Source organism: Leopardus geoffroyi, chromosome B1, assembly GCF_018350155.1.
Source record: "Leopardus geoffroyi isolate Oge1 chromosome B1, O.geoffroyi_Oge1_pat1.0, whole genome shotgun sequence".
Taxonomy (NCBI): domain Eukaryota; kingdom Metazoa; phylum Chordata; class Mammalia; order Carnivora; family Felidae; genus Leopardus; species Leopardus geoffroyi.
Genome location: NC_059327.1, coordinates 126,545,120 through 126,557,406, shown reverse-complemented (window position 1 = coordinate 126,557,406; position 12,287 = coordinate 126,545,120). Strand labels below are relative to the sequence as shown.

At 35.9% G+C, this 12,287-nt stretch overlaps 1 protein-coding gene across 24 annotated transcripts in view; it reads left to right on the top strand.

The window, feature by feature from the left end:
* The window catches only part of PDLIM5 (PDZ and LIM domain 5), a 221,141-nt gene extending 209,096 nt beyond the window's left edge, over positions 1-12,045 (top strand). For 23 of the 24 annotated variants that reach the window (XM_045472623.1, XM_045472606.1, XM_045472655.1 and 20 more), the window contains 4 exons: positions 1,387-1,567; positions 4,030-4,150; positions 7,306-7,421; positions 8,805-11,992. In XM_045472623.1, the coding sequence (XP_045328579.1) occupies positions 1,387-1,567; positions 4,030-4,150; positions 7,306-7,421; positions 8,805-8,894 (508 nt within the window). In that variant the 3' untranslated portion in view covers positions 8,895-11,992. Of the gene's footprint in view, positions 1-1,386; positions 1,568-4,029; positions 4,151-7,305; positions 7,422-8,804 lie in introns of all 24 variants that reach the window. The other variant, XM_045472522.1, reaches the window with a different exon arrangement.
* Positions 12,046-12,287: the final 242 nt, after the last annotated feature.

The window sequence follows — 12,287 nt, the reverse complement described above, 5'->3', positions numbered from 1 at the left end:
ACATTTTTATCATTCATCAAGAACTTTTTTACTTTTTTGACTCTTGGAGGATTAGGTGCTGGTTCTGAGTAAACATCACTGTATTTGCAAAGAATTTCCCAGAGGGAAAAAGTTACTGAATACTAAGGTTTATGTTGTCATTAAAGGCTAAAAAATGCTTCGATTTTGTGATGCTCATTACTATGACTTTTCCTATAATCTGCCTACAAGTCAGGTATCCGTGCTCACTGACAATTAACTGTGTGGTCACTCAGTGATGATAATTGATGGTAATGAGATGAAAAGCAGAACATTCAGTTGACCACACCAGTTTGCTACAAATCGGGAAATTCAGCTTCTGGCCTTCACTCAGTCAGTGATTTTATGATGTTTGTCAATCTTTTGAACATTCTGTATCTCAGCTTCTCCATCTGTTAAACTGAGTTTGTAATAACTGCCCTGGTCTATCTCACAGGAATGTTGTATGGACAAATTGGATAAGTGTAACAGTGCCTTGGAGGTAAAGCCACTCTGTGAATAAAAATTAGTGGGATGGAGCTACTGAAAAGTACGTCGCAGAGGCTAGAATGGTTCATCTCTGCAGGCTTCATGACTAGATAAGGGTTCATAATGGATTCCTGTCAAGGAAACCAAACCCGTCTTATCAGTTCATGACTATATAGTATTTAATGGAAAAAAATCTCTTTACAAACGTTTGTTACCTTGAAACAAATGTGCATTAAAAATCAGTCATGTTTTAATTAAATAAAACCTTTCTAAGTAGCTTCAAAACAGTCTCTAATATCCAGTTGACAGTTTCCATAGTCTATTTGGAGGGATCATAAACATTTGATATGTTTAATAGAGTTGAGACATAAGTGTATGAAACAATGTGTGGGGAAGAGAAATTGACTGCAGTGTTTTCTCCGGTAATAATTATTACTGTTTTTAAGACTCCTGACATTACCAAATTGAGATTTCTCTTTTGTCTATTTTATAGAAATGTCAACTTCTCATCTCTGCCTAAACCATGTATTTTTTTTCCTGGTTATTTCATTTTATGTCAGAGTTAACATCCTCATTCTCATTCATAATCATGATGCAGACAGACCCACTCATTGCAACTCAAAAAACATAACCACCAAATCTGTTGAAGATGAAAAAAAGTGGGGGAAATGGCCTTTCTTGAAGGAATCCCTTAAGTGCTTTTTACTCCTCCCCTTTATTCTCTTCACATAAATGCTCAGAGAGTTCCTATGTAAATTTACTGCGCCTATGTTTTCAGCCCTTGAGAAGGATAATTGAGCAAGTATTTAATTGTTTGGACATTGCATAAAAGAGGTTCTGTCCAAGCTAACTTTAGAAACTTTTATTCCCAAGCCAACTCGATCTCTTTTCTTCTGGCAGGGGACCATTCCTAGTGGCACTGGGGAAATCTTGGCACCCAGAAGAGTTTAACTGTGCTCACTGCAAAAATACAATGGCCTACATTGGATTTGTAGAGGAAAAGGGATCCCTGTATTGTGAGCTGTGCTATGAGAAATTCTTCGCTCCTGAATGTGGTCGATGCCAAAGGAAGATCCTTGGAGTAAGTATCAGAAACCTGTTTATTCTGAATGAGCTTTAAAGCACAATAATTTTTTTGTTTTGAAACCCTTACATCAGTTTTCCTTTTTATTTTCTTCTTGCTTGATCCCCTCTCTGTTTTCATCACTGTTTATTATTGTAAAGCAAAACTAAATAGACCTCTGTAGAAGTATATCGGACTCGTGGGGTTAAGTTGTCTTTGGGTTTGTCTTACTGAGTGCTCGCTTGTCTGGGGAAAGTCTAGCCACTGTGGGGAAAAAAATAATTTACTGTGGGTGTGCTACCTCAACAGGACCCTGTTTGCTCAGGAATGAAGAGGTCGCACAGGACCACACACATCAGAGTTCTCAGAACTGACACCTTGACTGTTTTAAATTAAATTCCATAGCTTTTATAAGACCAGCATTTCCCCATTTATCAGGGTTCAAGCACAGGGCACAGATCTCATGAAATATATAAGACATGAAGCTTATAAATGATATATTTTTCTTAAATGCATATAATGTTTAAAAATATAACCTATTTTATGAGAGTAGACGTGTAATAGAAAAATAATCTAACCACCTTTTTTTTCCCCCCCTTTTCGAAAAGGAAGTAATGTAGGAGTCAGATACATAATGAATAATGATGAATGAATGAATTTCCTGCTCTGGAATACTCAGTTTGCAATTTGCAAAGAAAGGGTCAGTCATTTCCTGTGGGTGACCAGGAGTTGGAATTTTATTTTGGAAGTGGCCAAGATGCCTGGTCCCATACGAAACTCCTAAAACTAATACAGAAGATGGAGATGGCATTGCTGAATTCTGCCATTCTCTCTATAAAAATGTAATAATGAAAGTTTAATTTGTGTCAGTTGAGAGAAAAGTTAGTATAAATTATTGAGTAGTTTTAATTTCATGTTACATCTTTAAGTGGCTCTAAAACTTTGAGGACACTTAAATTATAAATATTCTTCATGAAATATTTCTGTATTATTAATTTGTACAATATGTTGGGAACAAAAAAGTAGCAACATACGGGCTATACCTTCCCAAGTGACAAATAATAAGTTGAATATATGTTAATACTGTATATAAATACAGTCTATGGAATTCTAGAACCATTAATAACACAAAGTCAGGTAACAGTCTTAGAACCAAATGAGGTTGTAGGAAATGGAAATCTTATCCTCATTGCCTTAGAGATGGGCCAGAACTTCACTGCAGGGACAGATCCTCTGGGTTGTGTTTCAGTTGTTCAATTGCCTGTTCTAAGGGATAGGAATCAGTCTCAAGGATAGAAAGGGAAGTAAATATTAAGAGCCATGAGAAATGATTTGGTTCAGTGTGTATTTGTTGTACATTTTCATGGTGATCTTTTTGGATCTAAATAACTGCCATGTCTTCCCATTATCCATCACTAGGCAACTGTTGCATTTTCTATGGCTAATAATTTACTCTGTATCATTGTATTTTGACAGTTTTTTATTATAAAAATATTTCACTCTAAATAATTAGAAAATACCAAAAAGATGTAAAGAAGAATATTAAAATGACCTATATATTTACCAGTCCCAGATAATTCCTGTCAAGCTTAGGATGTATTTTCTTCCAATTTGCTCTTTGTAATTCATTTACAAAATTGTAACCATACTTTATGTGTAGCATCCTCTTTTTCTGTGATAAAAGAGTAAATCCCATGTTATTAACTCATCTTCAAAAAATAATGTTTAATGGCTCCATCTCTGTCAATCCAAAGAAATGATTCCTTGCAAAACCAGCTTCTTAATAAGACTTCTTTTACTAATTAAACTCTGGCCCAAGTCTTTGATACTTGTTGTTTTGTTTTGTTTTGTTTTGATACTTGGTATTTTTAACCATTGGGTCATTGTTGACTAGAATCCATACTTTGTGGTTCAAATTTTAGATGCTCATTTGAGTGTGTGCTTAGTGTAGTCACAGCTGATTTCCAGAACTGTAAACATGTGTTAAACTGATTGGATTACACTGATTATGTTATTACTCCCATAATACACCAAAGCATAGGTTTGTTTTAATTTTTGAACATTTTGTCCTTCCTCCATGACATTTCCTTTTCTTTCTTTTTTTTTCCCTCCATGACATTTTCAAGATAATACTATGAAACCTTTGTAATATTCCCTGACACCCTTTTGAGAGAAAGCAGAATGTATTACAGCAAGTACTTATGAAATGCTTACTTTATTCACTCCATATATAACGTTTAAGTAACACAACAGACGTTATTTAAATAAGTTTACTGATGGGTATTTGTGGAAAACACCCGTATTATATAGGGTATCAGTTTAGACCATTTGTGAGTGTGTCTTTAGAGGAAAAGCTGATAGTAACGACAAAGCGTGTGCCTACATGGGGTCAGTTTAAAAGGGCTGTGTTGGTACAACTAATAGAGTAAGCATCTATGTATGATCATCTTTCTTTATATCCAATTGCCTTTCTGTAACAGGAGGTCATCAATGCTTTGAAACAAACTTGGCACGTTTCCTGTTTTGTGTGTGTGGCCTGTGGAAAACCCATTCGTAATAATGTTTTTCATTTGGAGGATGGTGAACCATACTGTGAGACTGGTAAGAACCTGAAGCCATTAGTTTCTTAAATTTTGAATAAACTTAACCCTTAATGTTACTACCAAGTTGAAAGGCAGTAGGGGACAAAGTAGATTTCCAAATTGTTTTGGGGGCATTTAATGTTACTCTAAATATATAGCAAAAAACTATGTAAAACTTTCATGTGATTTCGTCAAAACAGATATTCCCAGTTTCCTGAAGAGAAATGAACATGTATGTATGCATTATCTAGTAGGAAAACATTTTACTTGAATCCCTAATAGTTTATGGATATGAATTCCACCACATTGTGTAGCTGAAAGCTACCTCTAATGGTGAATTTTGAGTGGTTACAAACATGAGAAGTATTCAGCTATTGAACATGATATTGATTTGCTGTTTGAGGCAACCACCTTGAAAATAAATTGGAAGTCCTTTGTTACTCTTACTGAATGGAAGGGTAACCTTGGCTTGGATTGCTCCCTTAGTAAAATTATTTTTAATAAACTGGACTCTAAGGACCAATCTACTACATTTGTCTTACTACGTGAGCTCTGAACACTTCCTTTTCTTTTCCAAAGGCTGTAAGTGAACTTTTATAACACTTATTTGTCATTATTCCTCTTAGATATTAGTACCACACATATGTTTCAAAAAATAAAATATTTTCCTTCATCATGCCTGCATTCATTACCGCTGCCTTTCCACTTTAGAGTTGTTGATCTACCTTGAAATGCAAAGTGTGGTGCTGGAGGAAAGGAATGCCGTACACTATTGAGTTAAGGGAGCAGTCAGCTTCTAATTTGAGGCTGGTAGCATCACGTGACCTTTTATTGCTCACTCATTCCTTCCAGCTGAGTTAGGAGCAGCGTGGATCTATGCCAGACTATCCACCAGGAAGCTCTATGGAGACGCCAGTGAACTATCTCGTCGGGGGGCTGTTTGGGGACAGGATGGCTACAAGCTGCTACCCTGACCCAATCAGAATATTTCACATTTTGTGATTTCACTTAATTCTTCTGAAGAAAGAGGTGTTTGTTTGTTTTAAAATTAAGTTTTGCAAGACATTTTGACTAACTGGCAGATAGTCCCTGTCCAGCTACATACCTATACAGCTATCTAGCCTTAATATCATATTCATGTAGTCTAAGAAGGAAGATTTTTAAAACCCCAAAATGGCTTACAGAAAAGGAAAAATATTTTTGAAGATTTATTTAAATGTCACTTCTAGCGGCGCCTGGGTGGCTCAGTCGGTTAAGCGTCCGACTTCAGCTCAGGTCATGATCTCATGGTCCGTGAGTTCGAGCCCCGCGTCGGGCTCTGTGCTGACAGCTCAGAACCTGGAGCCTGGTTCAGATTCTGTGTCTCCCTCTTCTCTGACCCTCCCCCGTTCATGCTGTGTCTCTCTCTGTCTCAAAAATAAATAAACATTAAAAAAAATTTTTTTTAAAACAAAAAATAAATGTCACTTCTAATCAACATGATCTACTCTTGTATTTTTTTAACCTCCAACACTTGTTATTAGCTCAGCCTTTCCCATCTCAATAAATGCCCCACTGTCCACTATCCCAAAATCTAAGATTCTGTTCTTTCCCTTACTCTCCTCATATCCAGTGTAATTAGTAAATTCTAGCAGTACCCTCAGTGTATATAAATTCATTCTTTTCTCTTCACCTCAGTGGTCACAACTAAATCCAACTCACCCTTTGCCTGGATGCTCTGATCACCAACTAAGATGGTCTGTCTTCTTTCCCCAACCTTTAAATAGAAGTTATGATAATATTTGTTTCAATGTGAATTAGATTATGCTTGATACCTTTGTTGGCTTCCACTTGAGTAAACATACATTCCTTACTAGACATGCTTTGCCACCCTTTTCTTCTACTACCTTACCCTCTGTCAGGCATATATCATCACCCCTTTGCTTTTCTGAACATGCTGAGATTCTTCCTGCCTCAGGGTCTTTGTATTTGCAGTTTCTTCTAACCGATATGTTCTTCCACAGCTTTTCTGTGGTGAGTTCTCCTTTTTTTTGTCAAGCCTCAGCCCAACGGTTACCTCTTTAGAGAAGCCTTTCATAACCCACCTATTTAATGGAGTGTTACACACTTCCCTTAACTATTCTGTATCACAGGATTCTTTTCTTCATGGTCCTTTTCACAATGTGAAATTATTTATTATCACTTGTTTGAAAAATACAATAAACAACAACATCCTGCTCCCAATGAGGATATAATCACCGTAAAGAGAGCAGCCACATCTGTCTTTTTCACCACTGTGCCACCCTTTAGTGCCTAGAACAGTGCCTGGCACATAGTAGGACTCAGTGGATAGGTGTTGAGCAAATGGTGCTAAGGAATACTGAAGATTGTTAAGGAAGGTAAATCAAGTTGGAAATGATAGTCTACTTTCCGCTCCAGCCCAGGTTGGAGTAAACACAAGTAGTGAGAATGGCTGCATAAAAGAAAATTGCCAGTAAGTTCTAATTTAGTAATAATAAAGAAACATCTTATCTAAACTGCTTTCTTTAGAAGGAAATCCCATTGGTATTTTATAACTACTCTGTGTCAAGTTAATGGTGTTCTCTGGCTAAGGATTTTCAGCACAAAGTCTTACAATTGAAATTGCAGCAAAAGAATTAGTGGCTAATACTGTTAGGATACAGTCCAGCTAGAACCTCAGTCAAGGCACTTATTCATGGAAGTTTCTTGTGACTTTTTTTTCTTTCCTACCAAGTTAGATACTCTATGAAATGTGCTGGGATATCAGATATTTCTTCTTGATTTATGTTCTTTAGTCTTACTGTTGCTAGTTTTTGGAAGTTCTGTTGTCTTTTGTTAAAAGTCATGTCTGTTGATAGCTTATCAGAGAACAGAGTTGTTCTTCATATGTAGTTGGACGTTTAAGTAGCTGGAGATAAGTGAGAAGTATTACGTAGAAAAACAGAATAAAGGACGTTAAGTTATGTAAATAAATAGCATTTACCCCACAGAGTAACCTGAACCACACTACACATGTGTCTCAAGCCAAAACATACCCTCTGAAAATTTTCCAGTTACTAGTAACTTCATCTTCTCATTTCATTCCAATTTTGTTGCTGCTTTCTAGGAATTATTATTCTAAAGCTTTGTCATGTTTAAATTATGTCTCCCCACCCCCACCCCGCCCCAATACAGATTATTATGCCCTTTTTGGTACCATATGCCGTGGATGTGAATTTCCCATAGAGGCTGGCGACATGTTCCTGGAGGCCCTGGGCTTTACCTGGCATGACACCTGCTTTGTATGCTCAGTAAGTAAACTCTTGTTTCCAAGCGAGAGGAGCAAGTATGGCCAGTTTTCACCTAAGCACTAAATGGAAATAGCAGATTTTGTATCTTTCAGACCTTCACACCTGGAAGTTTTTTTACAGTGATCTTCAAAGTTGTTCATTAAATTTTTTGCCATTAGGTTGAATTACTTGGCGCAGAATAAGAGGCTTACCCCTTTAGAGAAGGTCCTATTTTTAATTTATGTTTATAAGGAGAAGCTGTATATTTCTTAAAACAGTAAGAGACCTTGACATTTTTTTAAAACTCTGTTTTATTGGAGTGTTCTTAGTAATTTTTGGAAACATGAGTACTTGAAATAGAAACAATTCTTAAAAAACCTATTGTTGAATTAAGCATGGAAGCAAACTATATGTTGATTTGCCTCCTTCCTTAGCAATAGTCCATGAATAATTTTTTTTCTTTTTGAGACTATAATAAACCTATAGTTTACCTATTGTATTTGATATTTTCACATTTTTGGTTTTATTTTTAATGGCAGAGATAGATTGAGAGATTTACATTACCCTTAGACTTTTATTTTTAATTTAGAAAGTAAATATCCAATAGAGATATTCTGTTCAGATATTTGCTTTTTTTTTAATTGGATTTAATATATCTTATAATTCTCAATACCCGTTGTATGAAGGGAAAAAGTTATGTTAATAGGAATCAAAGGATTTCCCCAAACATGACCATTGACCTTGTTCACCTCCTCCATCTCTTAGACTTCAGGGTATCTATAAAATGTAACAACTGGTAACAGATTTGTTTGCTCCTCTTCTCTGGTAGAGATGCTCATGACCATTACACTTACCAAAGGCAATAGGAAAGACAAGAAGACATAAATGCAGATAGTTAACAGACTGTATCTTCATCCAGTAGCCAGATGTTGACCAGGGTTTTTACTATAAGGAACAAAGAAATGAATTAAAAAGAATTCTCAGGCAGTCTACGTCTGTGTGTCTGGGGCCTTCGGAATATCTGGCAAAGCAGTTGTATTTGTTTTTGTTTTGAATGCTCTGGTTCCCTACAACAGGAGGCGTTGATTAGAATTTGGGAAGAGAACTTATATTTAATGTGACCTCTTTATGTCTTAATTTTTTCATCGGAGCCAAGTGCTTCACTTATCATAAAGAAAAATAGTGATCACTGATTTAAATAAATCAGAATGCATTCCAGAAAAAAGTCATTCTTCATTGCTTTTGAAAGATTACATGAGATATCATAGTAATGGTTAAATATCAGAATGTCCAATACAACCAACTGAAGTGCTTTGTCTTATCCGGTGGGTGAAAAATCATTTCCCCTTCTTAGGCATATTTGATAAAATAACGACATTCTTTTAAATAATGCTTCTTTTTCAGGTATGTTGCGAAAGTTTGGAAGGTCAGACCTTTTTCTCCAAGAAGGACAAGCCACTTTGCAAGAAACATGCTCATTCTGTGAATTTTTGAAAGTCAACAGCTCAGGGGAGGAGAAGAAATTTGAAGAGAAAGAGAAGAATTAGAATTACCGATTAGTTTTTAGATTTAATATTTGTAGGAGTTTTGAAAAATAATAGTGACCCTGAAGGGATAAATTCCAGCTTTAAAAACCAAGTCTATGAGGAAATATTTGGCTTCGTAAAGTAGAGAGACAGTTTGGCATTTATGATTACTTTTTCCTCTATTTTCTGCCCATAAAATAACTTTTATAAAAGCCAATTTCCTGGTTGACTATTAAATTCATCATAGAATAAATTAGTGAAGAATTAAACTTTAGAATAAAAACCTCTAACATTTAGGCTGAGGTGATTATACTTTGTTTCCTTGTTAGGTAGTTCTGAGTAAATCTGTAAAAGGCAATGAAAATTGCCTTGCATCGTCAGTAGGTAAAATGTATTTTTTCAAAAATAGTGCTTATCTTTAAAAGAGGAAATAGTTTAAACAGAATTTTATCAGTAGTAGGTATCAGTTTTTTAAAACACCGTATGTACTTTTTTGTCTTCTAGCTGATCATTCCAGTGGGGAAGACCGTTGAGATTTTTTATCAAAATGTGTCCTGCCAATAGGAGGTGTGATATTTCTCTCATCTACCCCCCTCCAAAAAGCCACCATGTAGTTTCTAAATGTCAATTTTTTTGCCTTTTATTAAAATATGGCCATTTCTATTTACGTATTCATTGTTTTATCACCTATATTAGTCAAACTCCATTTTTCCCCCTTCCCTCATGCTGAGGTTAAGAGAGTAGGTAGAAAAGAGTGTGGTTAAGAATTATGGTAAATCAGAGAATTGTATCCAAAATTTTTAAAAATCCCCCCCTTTTGGACAATAAGTCCATTAGATAAGTTTCAGATCTGTACTACTGACTGATAAAGGTTCGAGAACTCTCTTTGCAGAATAATTTTTTTCTTTGATTCTGCATTAGAAAAGTAAAAGATTGGCTTGGGGATGTGATAAAATCTAGGGTTTTTGTTTGTTTTCTTTCAGTAGCTCTCTCAATAATAAATGAACCACTTCCAAATGTGATCATGAAGTTTGGAAAACGTTTACTCCCAGAGGTTGGTAGTATAGGAGGGAAACATGATCAGTCGCCCAGACTGGCTCGTTATTTGTTTTCTGTATTTGGGGGGGTGGGGGAATTATGTAGATAACACATGAAGACAGAGCAACCATTGTGGTGAAATTGTGAATTGTATTGATATTTGCCCAGTGAGAAAACAGATTATGACATTGAATAGTTTTTCCCTTTTTTTCTAAAATGGATGCAAGCCCATGATCCCACTAAGGTATAATATCAATTTGTCTGGGGCAAGGTGCTTTTAAAGTTGAGACAGAACCCCAAGCCCTCCCTGCCCCATAACTCACTAACGACTTCACTTCCATTGTGTGTGTGTGTTTGTTATAGAGGGAGGCTTTAGGCTCTAATATTTGTTTAACCTCCCTAAGAACTTTGCAAGGCATCTGTCCTGAAAGCTGTTAATTTATGGCCTAGCAGATTTATATTATATACAGATAATAATTAACTGGGAATAAAAGAATGAACAGGGTGACATGAAGTGGCTTCACCAGTAGCAACCCCCAACTACCTCCTCGCCCTGCATCTGTAGGGAGGCAGGAAGTTTTATTTTGGAAACAGAGTGCTGGGACTGAATTGTGCGTTATTTCTCATTGCTGCTGAAACCACCTGTAGAGTTCGTGCTGGCTAATGTGCGTGGTCACATATCTTAATGTCAGTCTCTTTCTTTACGTGATATAAATTGGTGGTTTTGTTTTGATGTAGTAGAGATTTTTTTTTTTTTTTTGGTTGTTTAGTTTTGCCTTTATAGATTCTGTGCCAAGATAGTATTTGAAAAGTCAGTGGCATTTAGGTATTTCCTTTAAAGAATTTTATTTGACCTGGATTTCTTATTAAGTTACCTTACACTAAGGATCTCATTTTTATTCGATTTTTCTTCATACACACTATTCATGGAGCGTAATTTTGCATTCCTCTAAATTTTGTCCCTAAAAGGATAACATTACTTCTTCCTAATTTATCAGTTTGTCTTTGTGCTTTGTCCTCTTTTGTGGCAAAGCTTTATATCTGTTCCTAAAACAGTTAATCCTGTGAAATAAATATTGATTATAACCCAGAAGAATCTCTGTATTTTCCAGTGGGGAATGCCATATTTAATATACCAGCATTAATCTTTTAATAACTGGCAGAGCACTTTATTCTTCTGGCGAGCTCCCTGAATATTTATTTTTCTGATTATAAATATTCCAGATCAGTAGCATTTTTTTTTAATTATTACCTCTTTACTGTAGAGCATTTACTTGTAGTCTTTCTTGATGTATATTTTGGAATGCTGTACTTAGTATAATACAGATTAAAATTACAGTATATGACTCTAAAGCATCCCCCACTTGTGTTTCCCAAATTCGAAAATGCTAGTGACAGGTTCCAATTTATAACATTTTGTAGACTTCCAAGGGCTGAATGTTGCCCACTGGAGTGGCGGCCGAGAGAGGATCCCCACTGTTTATGTTCATAGCAGCATACTATTTCTTATAGATTCGGGCTCCATTTACAGCTGAACACTACAGCCTCGTCATTTGGTCACAGTGTTAAGACCGATAAGAGTTGCAATATTCCAACTGTCAGTTGAAACCTTATGGTTAATAGTCATCTACAACAAAAATGTTTTCATGGTGCCATTTTCACAGGGTAGTGTACTAGGACCACTTTCATAGAAAATAATTCCTTCCTCTCCCTTGTTCAAGTAGGAATCTAGTGTTGTATTAACATTTTTGTAATGTTTAGAGTTTTTTAATCATCCCTGTCGAAAGGAGAGGCCTTTCAGACATAAGAGAGGGGGAAACACTGAATAATTTTACACGGATCTAATGTGGCATCACTGTCATCCCTAATCCTCCGCATGTTTTAAGATACTGGCTTTGGATTTTCAAAATATCATTTGCCTTTCTGTTAATCTGTATTTTCTGTTGCTTTACATTTTTCGGTTTGTATATGTCTGTACTGTTTTGCTTTTGGCTATATTTTCAAATAAACACCACATGAGAAATATAATCAGCATAGTTACACCTTAATGTGCACATAATAAATAAATGGCTGCAGTGATGTAAACAGGCTGTCCTGGTTTTTCTTTTTGTGGGTGGCACGTGGGTCCCATCAAAGTGATCGTGGGGATAACAGGGTTTGCAGGATCGGAAGAGAAATGACAATTCCCAGGTGAATCCCTCTTTTATGACATTTGCCTATCAAAATGTCCCAGAAACAAAACATTTGAAGTGTCACATTTATTCTGCTTTGATCCATGTTTATGCTGTGCATGTAGCAAGTACACAATGCATGGTTGTAAATT